Raw genomic sequence first — 18540 nt, 5'->3', positions numbered from 1 at the left:
CTCTCCTGCCCAGGCTGGCTTTGAACCGCGATCCTCAGATCTCAGCCTCCTGAGTAGCTAGGATTACAGGCGTGAGCCACCAGCGCCCGGCTAATTATTGCCTTTATGAGTGTATGGCCATGAAGATGCAGCCTGTGGCTGGGTATATGGGGGTGCCCACTTGTAATCCCAGAACTCGAGAGGCTGAGACAGGAGGATTGGGAGTTAGAAGCCAGAATCAGCTATACAGTGAGACCCTCTCTAAAACAAAACAAAACAAAAAACTGCAGCCACGGAAAGGCAGCGAGGTTGTTGAGAATAAGGCAGCAGACACATGGACCGTTGTAAGACGTAATTAACGATCTCACTTGAGTAGAACTGGGCTGTTTTATTATCTAGATAAACATTGGTTTTAGTAGAATAAGGCTCTCAAACCAGAGTATCCAATCAGTTGGTGGAGAGAACTCAGGTTACAGGGAAGAAGCCAATCAACTGATGTCTGGTCAGTATTCAGCTGGGCGGGTTGATTGAGATACTTGATCAATAAGCAGAAGGCATGGTAATAAGAGGGAAAATGTCCAATCAGATGGTAGAGCTGTCCCTGACTGTTTTCCAACTTTGGATTTGTCTTAGGGAGAAAACCTGGAAGAGAACGAATTTGAGCCTGCAGAGACAAACTTCCCAGAAACCATCAACAAAGAGGAGCCCAGTGCCCCCAAAGTCGAGGATGGCAAGGACGGTTTCAACCTGGGCAGCACCAAAGACCTGCCACCCTGTGCCCCTGGCCCTCAGCTGGGAGAGGACATGATGGCATATGTCCTTCGGCCGGCCATGGTCGGTCACATCGTGCAGTGTCTCATCCATCGCAACAAGCATGGCATGGACAAGACCTTATACCCCACCTACCAGGTGTACCTGGAGGCGGCTGATGGTGGCAAGGTGCGATTGCAGCTCCTTGGGGTGTATGGCTCCCAGGGGACAAAGTCAAGCCAATTGACAAATCCAGGCTTGGCTTGGCTTATATCTAGGTCTTGTCAACTTCCACACTTAGGTTTTTGTCCCAGTTCTAGGGCTTGAATTCATGGGCCTGGGCACTGTCCCTGAGCTTCTTTGGCTCAAGGCTAGCACTGTAGCACTTGAGCCACACCGCCACTTCTGGCGTTCAACCCAGTGCTTCATGTATGCTAGGCAAGCACTCCACCACTTAAGCCCCAGTCCCAGCCCAGGAGTCTTACTTATACAGCCCAGTGGCATAGACCTTCCCTTCCCATAATCAAGTTATGTCCTTCCCAGGGTTGGACCCCACTTTTAAAATCAGGCCTTGCCCCCCCCTTTTCCTCTCTCCTCTCTCTCTCTCTCTCTTTTTTTTTGGTCTGTTGTGGAGGCTGTACTCTGGGCTCAAGGCTAGCACCCTACCACTTGAGCCACAGCGCCACTTCCGACTTTTTTCTGCTTATGTGGTGCTGAGGAATCGAACCCAGGGCCTCATGCATGCAAGGCAAGCACTCTACCACTGACTGAGCCACATTCCCAACCCTTGTCCCCTCTCTTGTTTGTTTTTGTTTTGGGGCTTGACCTCTGGGCCTGGGCACTGTCCCTCAGCTCTTCAGCTCAAGGCTAGTGCTCTACCATTTGAGCCACAGTGCCACTTCCAGTATTCTGGTGCTTTATTGGAGATGAGTCTCAGACTTTCCTGCCTGGTCTGGCTTTGAACCTGGATCTTCAGATCTCAGCCTCCTTGAGTAGCTAGGATTACAGGTGTGAGCCATAGGTACCTAGTCCTACCACATCTCTCTAGATATGCATTAGTCCCTTCTTTGGTCCCTCCTTGAGCCTTGGGTGTCAGATCCTCCCTAATCCTGGGGCAAGCCATGCCCTTCTCTAGCTGGGTAATCCCCTTCCAGTGTGGTGGTGGTCTCTCTGGGTAGTCTCCCTCTCCTAGAGAGGCTTCTTTCCCTACTTGGGATCAGACTCAGTTTGCTTGGATGAAATGTCTACCAGAGACCCTTGTAATGTTCCAAGCAAGGTTCTTCATTCTCTGCAACTGGGCACTGCCTGGGCTATGACCAGTTCTGGGACCCATGGGCAGAAGGAAAGGGGGCAACATTAGGACTTAAAGGCTCCCCTTCAGGACTCAAACTGATAGTTTCCTTCCATAAGAATATCACCCAGCACTACATAAGCAGAAAAAGCTGGAAGAGGCGCTGTGGCTTCAGTGGTAGAGCGCTAGCCTTGAGCTGAAGAGCTGAGGGACAGAGCCCAGGCCTAGAGTTCAGGCCCCACAACCAAAAAAAATAAAAAATAAATATATATGATATTATATATATGTCATATATATATATATATTATATCACCCAGTCAATTTGGTGACTCAAGCCATTCTGCCATCTCCTCTGTCCTAAGACATGACATTTGTCCTTAGACTCTTCCAGCTCTAGCCAAATACCTGAAATTCATTTTCACAAACTGTTCCTTCCATGACAGCGCTTCCTCTTGGCTGGAAGAAAGAGGAAAAGGAGTAAAACTTCGAATTATCTCATCTCCATGGACCCCACAGACATGTCCCGAGATGGGGCCAACTTTGTGGGCAAAGTCAGGTAAGGCAGAGCCAAAGTATGTATAATAAATCACAGGTGAAAACCTAGAAAAGTGACAAATGGACTACATTTACCAATGGGCCACAGAACACAGGTTCCTTCTGATGGTCCGAGATGATTGATGGGTTTTGTAGTTCTGCGGGTTGTAATGACTGATAGGATTTGTAGTTCTGCAGGCTGTATTAAATGATAGGTTTGTAGTTCTGCTGGTTGTATATCAAAGAAATTGGGGAAGAGAAAAGGTGAAAGCTTTGGCTGTGATTTAAGATAGGTGACTTCTTCAGAGGCTAGGGACTGAGATTTCTAAGTTCCAGTGGGACAAAAGGTCTGTTTATTCTTGTGTCTAGAGGGAAGAAAGATGGGGCCAAAAAGAAATCAAAACTATCAGGACTGGGCATGTGGCTTAGTGGTAGAGTGCTTGCCTTGCATGCATAAAGACCTGGATTTGATTCTGAGTGCCACATAAACAGAAAAAGCCAGAATTGGCACTGTGGCTCAAGTGGTAGAGTGCTAGCCATAAGCCAGAGAAGCTGAGGGATAGTGCCTAGGCCCTGAGTTCAAGCCCTAGAACTGGAAAAAGAAAAAGAAAAAGAAATCAAAACTATCATGGCTCATCTAAGAGAAAGCCTGGGACCATGGGTACAGACAACAATTCTTTATACATATATGATTGATTTTTTAGAGAAAGCACTTAAGTACAGCTAGAGTAACAACTACTACACTGTGACTTCTATTGTCATTGTCTCTACTACCCTCCTGCAGATCTAATGTCTTGGGTACTAAGTTCACCATCTTTAACAATGGAGTGAATCCGGACCGGAAGCATTTTATCCCCTCAATGTCACAGATTAGAGAGGAGCTGGGGGCTGTGTGTTATGTAAGCCCCATCGTAGAGGGATACTGGGGGGAGGGACGGAAGGAGACAATGAATATGAGGCCAGATGGTAGGAAGAGACAGGAAATGTCGATTATGATTCTTCCAAGGAGACCAACGTCTTGGGATTCCGAGGGCCTCGGAAAATGGCTGTAATCCTCCCAGGAATAGACAGGCGGAACCAGAGAATTAAGGTCCAGCCACAAAATGTGAGTCCTCAAGGCTGGGGAGCTGGGATTCCTGGGCCAAGGCAAGAAGAGGAGCTGGGGGGACCCCCAGGGGAGGAGGTGGCCAAGTGAAGCTTACAGGACTTTAGTATACTCTGGTTTTCAGGAGGTAAAGATTAGAGACCAAAAAGTGATGTATCTGGCCCGGCACCAGTGGCTCACACCTGTAATCCTAGCTACTCAGGAGGCTGAGATCTGAGGATCACAGTTCAAAGCCAGCCCAGGCAGGAAACTCTGTGAGACTCTTATCTCCAATAAACCACTCGAAAGCCGGAAGTGGCATTGTGGCTCAAGTGGTAGAGTGCTAGCCTTGAGCTGAAGAGCTGAGGGACAGCGCCCAGGCCCAGAGTTCAGGCCCCACGACCAGACCCCTCCCCCCCCCCAAAAAAAAAGTCCAGGCCCTGAATTCAAACCAGGTTTGAGGCATGGCTCAAGTGGAAAAGTACCAGCTTAGCAAGAGTGAGACAGATTGAACTCCAATACCAGAGGTAAGCTTGGGGAAATGAAGAGGTAGCATGGCAGGAATCTAGCTATCCAGTGGAGACAGACAGGGTATGAGGCTCACCTTTGAACTGGATGGATGCTGAGCTCAGAAGATTGTTAACTTCTCCCTGTGAACTTGAATTGGTTGTAGGGTTTAAACATGTGAAACTGGAGGCTGGGAATGTGGCTTCGTGGGGCTTGCCTAGTGTGCATGAAGCCCTGGGTTCAACTCTACTACATAAACAGAAAAAGAAGTGGTGCTGTAGCTTTAGGGAAAGCTCAGGGACAGTGCCCAGGCCCTGTGTTCAGCCCCACAACTAGAAAAAAGTGAAATTGGGGAACATAAGATTGTGATACAATGTTGGGGCATGAACTCAGGACCTCATGCTTCTCAAGTAGCTAGGTCTACAGGCCTAAGGCACTAGCTGGGTACTGAGCTTGAACTTAGCTTTTTCCACTCAAGACTGGTACTCCATAAGCAGGGGGCCAGTTGCTCACGCCTGTAATCCTAGCTACTCAGGAGGCTGAGATCTGAGGATTGCCGTTCAAAGCCAGCCTGGGCAGCAAAGTCCGTGAAACTCTCATCTCCAATAAACCACTGGAAAAACCAGAAGTGGCACTGTGGCTCAAGTGGTAGAGCGCTCGCCTTGAGCTGAAGAGCTACCTAAGCCCACAGTTCAAGCCCCAAGACTGACAAAAGGTACTCCACCCACTTGAGTAATGCCTCCATCTCTGGCTTTTTGCTGATTAACTGGATATGACTCTTGGATTTGTCTGCCTAGGCTGGCTTCAAACCAAGATCCTCAGATCTCAACCTTGTGAATAACTAGGATTACAGGAGTGAGCTACCAGTGCCCAGCCTTAATCCTCTCTTTAGGGATCAGTGAGAATTCCAACCCCCACTTCAGAAAATAAAATTTAGATTTAAGCAGATAACAAGAAAAAAACAACAGCCTTAATTGGAGAGTTGATGAGAAATCTACTCAGGCCTTAACCTTTGTGTAATCCTCTCAAATATAGGAAACAAAACAGGATACACACAGAAAAGTTGTTCACTTACAAAAGGTTTTATTTCACATGTAAACCAACACTGTAATAAATAAATATTCTTTTTTTTTTTTTTGCCCATCCTGGGGCTTGAATTCAGGGCCTGAGTGCTGTCCCCGAGCCTCTTTGTGCTCAAGGCTAGCACTTTACCACTTGAACCACAGCTCCACTTCTGGCTTTTTTCTGAGTGGTTTATTGGAGATAAAAAGAATCTCGTGGAGTTTCCAGCCCAGGCCGGCTTCGAACCACGATACCCAGATCCCAGCCTCTGGATTATAGGCATAAGCCACCAGTTCCCCCTACCTTGTTTCTGACACACTCAGACACAGGCCAGGAGCTGGAGTTTCACAGGAGGGGGGAAGAGGGAAGGGGCGTGGCCTGGGCTGGGACCTCAGAAGAGAGGAAGGAAGGCAAGGTCTGGGTAGGGGCAGGTATGGGGGCCAGAAATGGGAGTGGGTTCCCCAGTCGTGCCCAGGCTCTGGCCCGCCAGGTGGGGGTGAGGCAGGGGCCCAGCTCCTCCTGGGCCCGGGCGATGCGGCGGGCGAAGCGGCTTCGATCGCGGGCAAATTGTTCCCAAGGGCCTTGGCGGGCAGCCTGAGCAGCTCCCGCCCAGACAACCAAGAAATGGACAGTGACCTTCTCAGAAAACCGCACCTGGGGATGGACAGACACACACACCGGAATTTAGACACTAAAGGCACAGGGCTAGAGATATCCAGAGAAGGCAGGGGAAGAGAATGGAAAAATTAGCTACACATGCATGCTGCCTATTAAGCTGGTCACCTGCCTACCACGGGAAAGGCCCTTGTGACTCATGACAACAGAATTTCCAGGAGCTATCATGAGCCACCCCTCCCACGGGGACTCAGTCTCTGTTTCAGAGGATTGCGTGACAGTGAACACAATCTTCCCAGTAGAGTGCACGTGCAATCCTCTGTAACACAGGGACACAGGAGCCTGGAGTCTGGCCCATGTCTTCCCCCACCCCCTCCCTGCCTCAGACTTCAAGCTCAGGGGCCTACAGGTGGAATCAGTCTTAGGTGCCAAGGGCTCACCTTTCTGGTGTTTAGAGGAATCTCATCGTTCGGCTCCTGGGTGGGAGTTTCTTTCAACCTAAGTCGCCTTTGGAGTCGGATGGGCAGCTGGGGAGCAGCCCAGGGGGCTGGCGGCCTCTCTCCAGGTAAATAGATGGCCACTTGGAAGGGGCGAGGCTCAGGTGCTTTCTCTTCTTCAGTCTCTTTGGGCTGACAGGCCCAGCTTCTGATCTGGGTGGATCCAGGGCTTGACTCAGCAGCTTCTCCTCCCTCAGCAGCTTCTGAATCATCAAATTGATCCTCCTCCTCCTCTTCCTCCTCCTCTGTGTCCTCCCCAGGCTGATACACCCAGGTCTTCAAGAAGACATTCGTAGGAGGTTTGGATGAGGAAGCCTCAGCTTCTCCCTCCTCCGCAGCTGATTCCAAGTCACTGTCCTCATTGTCTTCCTCCTCTTCCTCCTCTGTGTCCTCCCCAGGCCGATATACCCAGGCTTTCAAGAAAGCACTGGTAGGGGGGGTGAGTGAGGAAGCCTCAGTGTCTCCCCCCTCCTCAGCTGACTCCAGCTCGCTGTCTTCATCTTCTGTGTCTTCTCCTGGCGAACACACCCAGGCCCCCACAGAGGCCCCCAAGAGAAGGATGGATGCTGCTCCTAAAGCAGTGTCCTCCTCTTCCTCCTCCTCTTCCTCTGAGTCATTAGAGGGACACTCCCAGCCCCTAAGCAGCTGTCTCGGAGCTGGAGCTGGTTCTGGCTTAGCTTCTTCAGTCACCTCTGGTGCCTCACCTGGGCAACACTCCCAGGACTTGGGGTAGGAAGATGTGGGAGAAATGGAAGTCTCCCTGGCCTCTGTTCTTTTTTCCTCCTCCGTGGTTCGATCCTCTTCCTCTCCCGGGCAATGCACCCAAGTGCTAGGCTTGGCTTGTGGAGATACTGGGGAAGTAGCTCCAGGAACTTCTTCCTCAACAGCTTCTCCATCGTTGTTGTCCTCCACGGCTGGACAATCATCCCAGTGTGATGAAGGATAAGAGAGTTCAGTCCCTCCCTCCTCTTCAGCTGCCTCCTCCCCACACTTGCTATCAGAACCTCGCAGGCCCCTTATCAATAGGCCAGGGGACCAGGGTGCAGGCTGGCCATCCATAGATTTCCTTTCTTCATCTCCAGGGACCCTGCTTCCTTCTTTCTGTACGTTTTCTTTATCGTTCCCATCTGAAAGTCCCCAGGTTTCACGAGGGGAGCTATGACTGGATTCTAGGCCAACAGGGGGCATCCAGGCTGCTTCTCCATCTTCAGGGGCTTCACTACCATTTGCCTCCTCTTGAGGGTGTCTGCCCCACTGGGGGGATGCCACAGTGGCTGAGGCATCTACCTGCAGACCGGCTTCTACCTCATCTGCTCCTGCTACTACTTGCCAGGGCTCTGGTGATCCTGGGCGCCTCAGCCGGCTCCAGGCCTTGCTGAGGAAGCCCATCAGTGGAGACAGGAGGTAGAAGGAATGAATTTCCCTCCAGAGCTGTGTAGCGTGAGATCCGTGGCTTGGGGCCATCTTTCTGGACTAGAAGGAAAGGGGCAAAAAGGAAAAGAAAAAAAAAAATTAGGAACCATATTGGGTGTGGCAGGGATCTCCGGTAATCCCAGCTATTCTGGAAATGGGTGGATGTTCAAGGACAGCCTGCATAATTTAAGAAAATCCTGTCTCAAAATAAGTGCCCAGAGATGTAGCTCTGAGCTCTTGCCTAGCACACAAAGGAGCTGGGGCCCAATCCTCAGTCCCAGGGGAGAGGCTGACCCAGCTTTTTTGAGAACCTCAGGGCACAGCTTTGAGTCATAAGACAAAAATAGGAACAAGGGAATTCCACCTAAATTCTTTTCTAATCTCAGCCACGCCCATCTGCGTCCCTCTCGTCCCCTTCAATTCCTACATCCCCGAGCCTAGGTACTAAATTCGCACTTTTCCTAATATCCAAGAATCCAAACTCCCAGACCCCTGGGACTTCCCCCAAGTTTTCTACGTGCTTTCTGGAAACAAATCACAGCCCCCAACTCTTGGATGATCTTGAAAATCGACCACATCGTCTCCCCATCGCCTGACCCTCCACACCGCCCGGGTGCAATTCCTTGGGGACCCAAGGCCCTGACTCCCACAGACGCTAAGACTACACCCCCACCCTTCCCTCAGGAGGGACCCTCCGGGAGGGTCTGTCTTCCTTACAACCTAGCTGCCACGATCCAGAACCTTCCCATCTCGGGACTAAGCCCCCGTCCCGCATTACTGGCCAGGAGTCCGGCCTCGAGCCCCTCCCCATCCCACCCTACCCCACCCCTCACCTCCAACCCCACCCAGCCCGCTCCTCACTCACTCAGGCTGGGGCCTGCGCGTCACCCCGGGGGTAGGAGTGTTGGCTTGAGCTTCCAAAAGCGATCGTAGGTCCGGACGGTTCGGGAAGCCAGCGCCTTCATCGCACCCTCAGGCGGCGGGCCGGGGGTCTCGAGGTCTCAGCGGAAGTCGCAAGCGCTGTCGCGACGAAGACACGCAGAGCCGAGTCGCGCTTCGCATGTAAACATCCACAGACTGAGCACAGAGCCGACGACGGAGCGGAGCGACTCGGGCCGCCGGGCCTTTATAGACCAACGCAGCGGGCGTGCTGACGTCACGGGGAGGCGGGGTCTGGGAATCACAGGGCCGGGCGTGGGGAGATGGAAAATAACACCGAAAACTCTCGCGGAGAGTCCAGGCGATGTGACGTCACAGGGCCCGTCCCAGCGTGGCCACGCCCCCTGAGCGACCTGACTGCCCATCAAAGGCACGGACCTGGGCAGCGGGTCCCTTGGCGCCCTTCTTACCTGTGTTTCGATTTAACCAGCAGGCCATGTCTAAAGCCTGCCACCCCGACATCCAGGCCACATCCTCTCAGGGGTAGAGTACCAGGTAGGATATTGTTGTATCCCAGATAAGGAAACCTAAGGTTAGGATCAAGCCATTTCCCCAGGAGAAGGGGGCAGGAGGAGGTGGGTCGCAGCAGAATCCAGATTCATCAACTCACTGCTTCCTCAACGATTGGGACAAAGCCTGGCACACAGTAGGTGTGCACCACTACAACATGTGTGTAACATCTGATAGACCTCCAGGTGCTGGCTGGTTCACACCTGTAGCTCACACCTGTAGCCACTCAGGAGACTGAGATCTGAGGATCTTCATTCGAGGCCAGCCGAGGCAGGATGTGGAAGTGTAGCTCAAGAGCACCACTAGCTTTGAGGAGGAAAGCTAAGAGAGGCCAAAGTACCGGCACAGAGAGAGAGAGAGGAGGGGAAAGAGGGGGAGGGAAAGAGGGAAAGGGGAATGTCTGCTAAACTGACTTGATTCATGGTCACAAGGCTGTATTCCTAGGTCTTACTGCTGGAAATGGATACAGGGGCTCTGTTTATCTGAACTGAAATTCTGATTGGGTGTGGCTCTGCCATGAATTTCAGACCCAAAAAGCCAGTTCGGTCCATAATCTTTTTATTGGGGGGTAGGGAAGGGTGCAGGGCCTGGAACCCAGGGCTTCATAGATGTTCAGCCAGTGCTCCAACCCTGAGCTATCCCTGTCCCCAGCCTGGGGCCCAGCAAATGCCTGACAAGAATTCTCACCTGGGTCTAAGGTGGAGATCTGAAACGCATCACCTCTTCCCTGGGGAAGCTAAATGGAACACCCCTGCGCCACTCACTCAAAGCTACACTTCTAGATCCCCAATCCCAGTTGTTCCAGAGTTTCAGGAATTCCAGCTATGGACCCCTTACAATCCCCAAAGTCCTCTTCACTGAGGGGGACAAGTGGAACACTGGTCTAGACCCCTAGCCACATAATTCCTTGAGACTCTATAGAGTTGAGGGCTCAGCTCCACACATTGAGAAGTTCCAGTCACAGCTCAGGGAACCCAAGAACTGGGGGGTGAGGGGGGGGAGTCCCTCCCCTCAGCCGTGGGGGCGGCTGAGCCAGGGGTCAGGCTGTGATGGGGCGGGGACAGCCAGGACTGGGAGGGGAGACAGCCGCGTGGGCGGCTGGCAAGGCTGAGGGGGAAACCAGCAGAGAGGAAAGAGAAACTGGGAGAGGGAGGAAGAGAATCGGAAAGACGGGAAGGAAACAGCAGCCATGGGGAACAAGAGGAAGAGATCTTGACAGCAGAAGAAAGTGCAAGACAGGGCAGAAAGTGCAAGATAGGGGGTAGGGGGAGAGAGAGAGAGAGACTGAGATTTTGGACGTGATTCAATTAGAGGAGCAGACTTGGATAGAAGGATTGAGAGAGACAGGAAGAGCCAAGGGATCGGAGATAATAGAGAGGAGAAAAGAAAACCAGAAGAGACAAGGTGAGGCAGAAACGGAGAACAAGACAGGAGACAGACAAAACAAGTGTGGGGAAGATCAAGTGAGCAGAGACAAGGAGAGAGAGAGGGAGCCACCTAAAGCGACAAAGGACGGACATCGGGCCCCCTCTTCAGTTCCTGGCCCCCCCCCCCAAGGGCTGGGTAAGTTTCTGCCTGGGTTGGGAGGGCTTGCCCGGGTGTGCATTCCTGCCTGGACACCCACAGGCCTGGGCTTGGGGAGTAAGGATGTTTTTTTTGGGGGGGATGCATGGGAAGTGGGAGACAGGTAGCCTGGGGCAGCTAGAAGGATGCAAGGAATAGGGTGTGGGGGGGTGTCTCTACGCACAAAAAGGGTCACATTCCTGGCCAGAGCTCAATGGGTGTGAATAAAGGAGCCCCTATTCTCTGGCCAGCATTCAGACAACTGCCCCCCTCCCCGCAGCTGCTAGGGCCGCCCACCTCTCTTGGCATTGCCCCTGGTATGCGGTCCTTAGCCCATGATCTTCCCCCAGCCCCCCAACTTCAAACAACAGGCTCTTTCTCCTCCTCCTCCTCTTCTGACCTTGGAGCCTCTGACCCCATCCCTGTCCCCAGCTGGGTTAACTGCCCAGACACAGCCCCTTTCTGTGCATTTCCAAGCCATTGATGGAGGAGGTTCGACCTCGGAGCAGCCTCAGCCTGGCCAGCAGCGCCTCCACTGTCTCCTCACTCAGCAGCCTGAGCACGAAGGTATGAGCTTCCTTGGTGGGCACCGGGAGAAAGGCTGGAGGGGCGGGCGTCTGGGGATACTTCTGTTCCCTGGCCCTGGGACTCTGGTTGTTAAGGATAAGGATTCTTAGCAACAGGGTGGTCTGCCAGACCTGGGAAGGTCCCAAGTTAAGCATCAGCTGCAGTGGGGAATTTGAAGCCACGCCCTATTCTGTCCCCACCCCTCCTATTTTTTCCCTAATTCCCAGCCAAGGGAAGAACCTTTGTTGAACTTGGTTGCTGAAGCCCTGCCCCAGCCCAGGTCCCCTGGGAAGTGAGAGGGCGTGGCTCTTCTTTTTCCTTTTCCTCCACCTCTTTTCTTTTTCGTATCGATAGTGGGGCTCAAACTAAGGGCCTCACACTCTTCTTTGGGTTCTTCACTCAAGGCCGATGCTCTACCATGTGAGCCAGACCTCCAGTTCCAGCTTTTTGTTGGTTAATTGGAGAGAAGGGTCTCACAGATTTTCTACTAAGGCTGGCTTTAAAGATGTCAGCCTGAAGCTGGGCGCTGGTGGCTCATGCCTGTAATCCTAGCTACTCAGGAGGCTGAGATCTGAGGATCATGGTTCAAAGCTGGCCCAGGCAGGAAAGTTCATGAGACTCTTTATCTCCAATAAAACACTAGAAAACCAGGACTGGTGCTATGGCTCAAGTAGTAGAGCACTCGCCTTGAGCTGAAGAGCTGAGGGACAGCACCCAGGCCCAGAGTTCAAGCCCCACGACCGACCAAAAAAAAAAAAAAGATGTCAGCCTGCTGAGTAGCTAGGATTACAGGTGTGTTCGATCAGGGCTTGGTTCCAGTTTCTTTTTTTATCCTTGTTTCTAAATGTTCAACTCGCAGGATCTACCACTTGAATCACAAATCCAGTCCTTTTGCTGTTTAGTTTCTTGCTTTGTTCTTCTTTTCTTTAAAATAGAGTTCCTTGGGCTGGGAAGGTGGCTCAGTGATAAAGCACTTGCCTTGCATGCTTGAGGCCCTGGGTGTGATTCCTCAGTACCCATAAGCCAAAAAAAAAAGCTGGAAGTGGCGCTGTGGCTCAAGTGGTAGAGCGCTAGCCTTGAGCTGAAGAGCTGAGGGACAGCGCCCAGGCCCAGAGTTCAGGCCCACGACCGGACCCCAAAATAAAACAAAACAAAAACAAAACAAAATAGAGTTCCTTTGCCAATCTTGGGGCTTGAACTCATAGCCTAGGCACTGTCCTTGAGCCTCTTTGTGTTCAAGGCTAGTGTTCTGCCACTTGAGCCACAGCACCCCTTACAGTTTTTTTTTTCTTGAGTAGTTTATTAGAGATAAGAGTCTCACGGGCACTCCCCCCCTCCCCACTTCAAATCACAATCCTCAGATCTCAGCCTCCTGACTAGCTAGGATTACAGAGGTGAGCCACCAGCACCTGGTTTGAGATGGAGTTTCATGCCGACTTGTTCCCTGGTTGTCATCTTCCTGCCTCTGCTGTTATTCTCCTTCCTCTGCTTTTAAGAAGCTGAGGTTATAGGTGTATGCAACAGCCTCCAGCTGACGTCCAAATTCAGCCTCTTCTTACCCCTCCTGGAGCCCATTCCAAGTGAGCCCCACCCCCATTCACTCTGTCTATCTTCTCTCCTCAGAAGCCTGCCCGAGTGGTAAACAAAGTCCATGCCTTTGGAAAGAGGAACCATGCCCTCCGAAGGGACCCCAACTTGCCTGTGCATATTCGGGGCTGGCTTCATAAGCAGGTAAGGTCCACAGGAGAAAAGGACACTGGGGCCGTGACCTGGCTGTCCATTCTTTCTTACCTTCCATGTCTCCTGAATTAACTTATGGCTTCTCCCCTTATTCTAACATAGTTTCATTCATTCATTCACTGATGCATTCATTCACTGTCTACTTTGGGCAGTACTTGGGTTTGAACTTAGGACCTCAATACATGCTCTGTCTTCCTCCCGTCAGGATCTGAGCTTTTGCCCTGGGACTGGCCTCCAGAGACATCCTCCTACCTAGCACCTGAAGCATAGCTGGGATTACAGGTGTCACTACTGTCCCCAGCAAAGGGCTTATGGATGGAGACAGTGGAGTGGTTCAGGCAGAGGTGATAGAAGCTCAGAATTGGAATCACCACCCTGGACACTCTGTGTCTCAGGCGCCAGCATACCTGGAACACATCTTTCTCTAAAGTCCCTGATCATTAACATTATCTCTCCCAAGCCCTCCTAAATGTCTCAATCCCCAGTTGTCAGATGAGAAATCGTGAGGGTCCTAGCAGGCAAACGACTTGAGGGCATAGTTTGAAAGTGGTATACAGCTTCGAGTCAGACACAGGTCTGATTGCACAAAAATCTGTCTCTCAATGCATAGACTGGCTCTCAGCTCACTGTGGGAATATCCTGTGTCAGACGAGCCTCTCAACCCCTCCCTCTGCATCTCTGTCCCCTCTCATCTCTGCCCCTCTTCTCCCATGTGTCTCTGGGGCTTTGTTCTCATGTAGCACAGTGTCCGTCTACTTTCTCCTCTCTTCCCAGGACAGCTCTGGACTCCGGCTGTGGAAACGCCGCTGGTTTGTTCTCTCCGGCCATTGCCTCTTCTATTACAAGGGTCAGTGTCTCAGATGGCATGGATTGGGGAAGACGCCCTCTCCCACACTCACTCCTAGTCCCCAACCCTCCCTTGCTCCCTCCACTTTGCAGACAGTCGAGAGGAGAGTGTTCTGGGCAGTGTTCTGCTCCCCAGCTACAGTGTTAGGCCGGATGGGCCGGGAGCCCCTCGAGGACGACGCTTCACCTTTACCGTGAGTCCTTCCATTTCCCAGGTGTAGCAGGTGACAGAGACTGGGGCAGGAAGTATCCACCTCTAGACATAAAAGCTCTTAACCAGGATCAAGGACATCCTTTATAGAGACCTTGGGATTGGCAAACCTTCTCTTCCCACAGGCTGAACACCCTGGCATGAGGACCTATGTTCTAGCAGCTGATACGTTAGAGGACCTGAGGGGCTGGCTTCGGGCACTGGGCCGGGCCTCAAGAGCAGAGGGAGAGGATTGGTGAGTAGAGGTCCAAGCCACACCCATGACTTCCATTCTGAGCATAACTGGCCCAAGTTAATCTCCACGTAGTAGTCCCACCCTTTGAATATCCAGTTTAGGAGACTCTGCTTTTAAAGCTCTGCCTCTAGGGAACTTCTGTTTTCCCAATCAGCAAAGGGACTTTCTCAAGTTCCGCCTCCTACATCGCCCAGTCCCACCCTTGCGAGCTGATCCTCCAGTCAGAGGATCTCATGATCAGTGGCTGCTCCTTTGCAGGTTGTCAATGTTACACTCTCTGATTGGCTTCCTCAGAAATCTCCATTTCAACCCTGCCCCCAGGCACCCATATTAACAGTGTCACCTAAAATAGAAGAACAGAGCCAGGTGCCATCACACCTGTCATCCTAGCTACTCAGGAGGCTGAGATCTGAGGATCCAATTCAAAGCCAGCCCAGCCAGGAAAGTCCATGAGAGACTCTTATCTCCAATGAACGACCAGAAAACCGGAAGTGGTGCTGTGGCTCAAGTGGGAGAGCGCTTGCCTTGAGCTGAAGAGCTCAGGCCCAGAGTTCAAGCACCAGGACTGGCAACAACAACAACAAAAAAGGACAGATTTTTCTTTTTTTATTTTTCTTTTCTTTTATTTTTATTTTTATTTTTTTTGCCAGTCATGGGGCCTGAACTCTGGGTCTGGGCACCGTCCCTCAGCTCTTCAGCTCAAGGCTAGCGCTCTACCACTGGAGCCACAGCACCACTTCCGGCTTTTTCTGTTTATGTGGTGCTGAGGAATCGAACCCAGGGTCTCATGCTTGCAAGGCATGCACTCTACCGCTGAGCTACCTTCCCAGCCCAGATTTTTCTTTTTTTTAATGTCAGACTGTCTCTCAGGCTTTGTCTTGGCCTACCCAAAATCTCAGTCTGGAGCTTAGAAACCTACCTGTTTCTCATAGACCTGGATGCATCCAATGGCCCTGGTACGTCACTGCTGTGACTGGTGAGATTGGGATGCTACTCATATTACACAACTCCCCTTTCAGAGTGAGCCACTAAGAAAATAGTGCCGTTAGGAGAGCCATATGAGTGATGTCTCTTTCTGTGCCACCTTGCTAGTGGGCGATCCAGGTCACCCGCACGTCCCCAGCCTGGGGAAGGCCCTGGAGGCCCTGGGGGTCCTCCAGAAGTGAGCAGAGGAGAAGAAGGATGCATCTCAGAGTCACCAGAGGTGGCTCGGCTCTCCAAAGGTCGTGGCAGACCCAGGCTGCTCTCTCCCAGCCCTACATTACACCTGCCATCTAGCCCAGGAATGAGGAGGACAAGAAGCCCAGAGTGAGTAAGGCTGGCTGGTGGTAGGGGCGGGGCCTGTGGTGGGCGGGACCAGAGATGTTGGGGCGGGGCCTGGTGGGAAGGCGTGGTTAGGGCTTGGGGGCGGGGCCCGGTACTGTCTGCTTAGTGCTTGCCTGTTGTTGGGGTTGCTGCCAAGGTCTTAAGTAGGGTACACAGGAGAAACTATTCAGGATCTTCCCAGCAGAGGAGGACTGTACAGCAGACACAGGGAGATTTTTTTTTTTAAACATTTTTATTTTTTTGGGTCCGGTCGTGGGGCCTGAACTCAGGGCCTGGGCGCTGTCCCTCAGCTCTTCAGCTCAAGGCTAGCGCTCTACCACTTGAGCCACAGCACCACTTCCGGCTTTTTGTTTATGTGGTGCTGAGAAATCGAACCCAGGGTCTCAGGCATGCAAGCCAAGCGCTCTACAACTGAGCCAACTTCCCAGCCCGGGAGATTTTTTTTTTGAGGCTAAAGATAGAAGAGTGGATGGTGGAGGCGGAGCAGAAGCTCTAACTGACTCAGTTTCCCGATTCTGTCCTGACCGCAGCCTGTTCACACCGCTTTCTCGCCCACCCTCTCCTCTGAGCCTTCCCCGTCCCCGGTCTGCTCCTGCGCGGCGGCCCCCTCCCTCATCAGGAGATGCAACCCTCCCTGCCCGACCTCACACCCCTTTAAGTCGCATCGATGTCCGGCCTCCTCTGGATTGGGGTCCCCAGCGACAGACCCTTTCCCGGCCCCCGACTCCCCGCCGAGGAACCGGCTCCGAAGCTGGCGGAGTTCGACCCTCCAAGAGCCCCCAGCACTGGAGTCAGGAGCCCAGGACACAGGTAAGTGGAGAAGTGGAGGAAGAGAAACTACAGCTCCCATGAGGCCGCAGAGATGTCTTCCCCTGTACATTTTCTGGTAGTTGTGCCTTGTGCATTATGGGGATTGTAGTTCCCACCCAAGGGGGAGCGGTTTCAGGTAGTGTCACAGGCCTCTATCTCCCATGGGCCTCACCACGTTCCTTGGCCTTTGCTCTCTAAGCATCATGGGAGTTGTGGTCCAGCCTCCTCTCCAACACAGTACTGTGAGATAGAACTGTTTCATTTGCTTCAGGTCTCAGAAAGTAAAAATAAAAAATAAGCTTAGCCAGGCCCCGGTGGCTCACGTTTGTCATCCTAGCTATTCAGGAGGCTGAGATCCAGGAAAGTCCATGAGACTCTTATCTCCAATAAACTACTAGAAAACCAGAAGCGGCGCTGTAGCTTAACTGGTAGAGCGCTAGCGGAGGGACTGCGTTCAAGCCCCACGGCCGGCAAAAAAAAAAAAAAAGCTAGTTGGCTACCTGCCTCTGATCATCATGGGCTTGTAGCCCAGAATATCCACAGCTGGCTTCTATCAGCCTTTGGGGGCTGCTAAGCACCCATTTATTTTGAAATTTTGATGAGTAGTTAAGGGAAGAAAGGGGAGGGTGTTGTCTAAACTTCAAAATGTCAAAAACAGCCAGGCCCTGCTGGCTCATGCCTGTAATCCTAGCTACTCAGGAGGCTGAGATCTGAGAATCATGGTTCAAAGCCAGCCCTGAGACTCTTGTCTCCAGTTAACTAGCCACTCTGTGGCTATCGAGCTCTATCCTTGAGCCAAAGGAGCTTAGGGCCCTGAGTTTAAGCCCATGACCAACAACAACAACAAAAAGTGTCAAGAATATTTACATTCTTACCTTTGCACTGTATTATTTTTATTCCAGTATTCCTCTCAGGCCTCCTCTGGTTCTTCCACTTATCTCCAGCTCCCCCCAAGACCTCCTGGGACCCGGGCCTCCATGGTTTTGTTGGTAGGTATCCTGGGGTACCTCAGATATTACTGAAGTTCCCTCCCTTGCTTTCTTTGCCATAATGAATGTCACTTCCATGCCGAGGAATTGAGAGAAGACTAGACAGTTCCATGTCTCTGCCTAGGTGCTTGGGTTAGTTTCCTGTAGCTATTCTAACAAAGTACTACTCTCTGGAGATGGACATTGGGAGGATCAGTGTTGGAGGCTAGCAAGAAATTAGCCAGAATCCATTTCAATAAACAAATTGGGTCCTGTAGTGCATAACTATAATATCAGCTCTGAGGAAGTCATATGTAGGAAGACTGCAATCCAAGTCAGTCCCAGGTAAAACATAAACACTTTCTCTGAAAAATAACTCAAGCAGAAAAGGCTCAATGATAGAGCCACCTACCTAGTAAGCACTAGGACATGAATTCAAATCCTGGGACTGAAAAATACAAAGCTTAAAATAACCAAGTGAATTTTCTCATAATTCTGGAGAAGGAGATGTGCTGCCGGGTTCCTCTGAAGGCCTTGTTTTAGGTGCTTCGAGATCTCAAGTGTTCATTGGTTTGCATTCCACCTGTCTCTGTGTCTATTGCCAGGTGGCCTTTTGTTTTCTTCTTCTCCTCCTCTTCCTTCTCCTCCTCCTCCTCCATCTTCCTCATCTTTTCCTTCTCCTCCTCTTTCTCCTCCTTCTTCATGCCAGTACTGTGTCTTGATCTCAGGACATGGGCACTGTCCCTTAGATTTTGTGCTCAATGCTGGCACTCTGCAACTTGAGCCATACTTCTGTTTCTGGCTTTTTCCTGGTTAGTTGGAGGTAAGAGTCTCATGGAGTCAGTGCTGGTGGCTCACATGTGTAATCCTAGCTACTCAGGACCCTGAGATCTGAGGATCAAGGTTTAATGCCAGCTAGGAAATTCTGTGAGACTCTTACCTCTTACCTGCATGAAATCAGAGAAAAAGGGGCTGGGAAGGTGGCTCAGTGGTAGAGCGCTTGCCTTGTATGCCTGAGGCCCTGGGTTCAATTCCTCAGCACCACATAAGCAAAAAGAAAAAAGCCGGAAGTGGTGCTGTGGCTCAAGTGGTA

General features: G+C 51.6%; 3 protein-coding genes across 3 annotated transcripts in view; 2 read left to right on the top strand and 1 right to left on the bottom strand.

Annotated features, from left to right (window-relative positions):
• The window catches only part of Tulp2 (tubby like protein 2), an 11359-nt gene extending 7610 nt beyond the window's left edge, over positions 1-3749 (top strand). Inside the window, exons 6-10 of the mRNA XM_013027573.1 lie at positions 173-228; positions 613-918; positions 2464-2576; positions 3339-3453; positions 3561-3749. Coding sequence (XP_012883027.1) covers positions 173-228; positions 613-918; positions 2464-2576; positions 3339-3453; positions 3561-3749 — 779 coding nt within the window. The remainder of the gene's footprint in view (positions 1-172; positions 229-612; positions 919-2463; positions 2577-3338; positions 3454-3560) is intronic.
• A 1597-nt stretch (positions 3750-5346) lies between these two features.
• Ppp1r15a (protein phosphatase 1, regulatory subunit 15A) lies at positions 5347-8818 on the bottom strand. The gene is made up of 3 exons (XM_013027551.1): positions 8598-8818; positions 6263-7792; positions 5347-5861 (listed from the first exon to the last, which is right to left on the bottom strand). Exons 2-3 carry the CDS (start codon positions 7781-7783, stop codon positions 5553-5555), a joined length of 1830 nt encoding a protein of 609 aa, XP_012883005.1. The 5' UTR covers positions 7784-7792; positions 8598-8818; the 3' UTR covers positions 5347-5552.
• Positions 8819-10350: 1532 nt separating this feature from the next.
• The window catches only part of Plekha4 (pleckstrin homology domain containing, family A (phosphoinositide binding specific) member 4), an 18478-nt gene continuing 10288 nt past the window's right edge, over positions 10351-18540 (top strand). The window contains exons 1-9 of the mRNA XM_013027572.1: positions 10351-10744; positions 11222-11311; positions 12935-13042; positions 13826-13898; positions 13991-14091; positions 14234-14343; positions 15436-15651; positions 16200-16479; positions 17382-17468. Coding sequence (XP_012883026.1) covers positions 11228-11311; positions 12935-13042; positions 13826-13898; positions 13991-14091; positions 14234-14343; positions 15436-15651; positions 16200-16479; positions 17382-17468 — 1059 coding nt within the window. The 5' untranslated portion in view covers positions 10351-10744; positions 11222-11227. The remainder of the gene's footprint in view (positions 10745-11221; positions 11312-12934; positions 13043-13825; positions 13899-13990; positions 14092-14233; positions 14344-15435; positions 15652-16199; positions 16480-17381; positions 17469-18540) is intronic.

This window comes from Dipodomys ordii, unplaced genomic scaffold (genome assembly GCF_000151885.1).
Source record: "Dipodomys ordii isolate 6190 unplaced genomic scaffold, Dord_2.0 Scaffold105, whole genome shotgun sequence".
Taxonomy (NCBI): Eukaryota; Metazoa; Chordata; class Mammalia; order Rodentia; family Heteromyidae; genus Dipodomys; species Dipodomys ordii.
Note: the sequence above shows the minus strand (reverse complement) of the source record. Positions and strands in the feature narration are given on the sequence as shown.

Excerpts from the sequence above, each read along its gene's own strand:
- Ppp1r15a (XM_013027551.1), bottom strand. The coding sequence starts at position 7,783 with ATGGCCCCAAGCCACGGATCTCACGCTACACAGCTCTGGAGGGAAATT. Across the intron at positions 5,862-6,262 it reads TTCCTCTAAACACCAGAAAG|GTGCGGTTTTCTGAGAAGGT; the intron begins GTGAGCCCTTGG and ends GTCCATCCCCAG.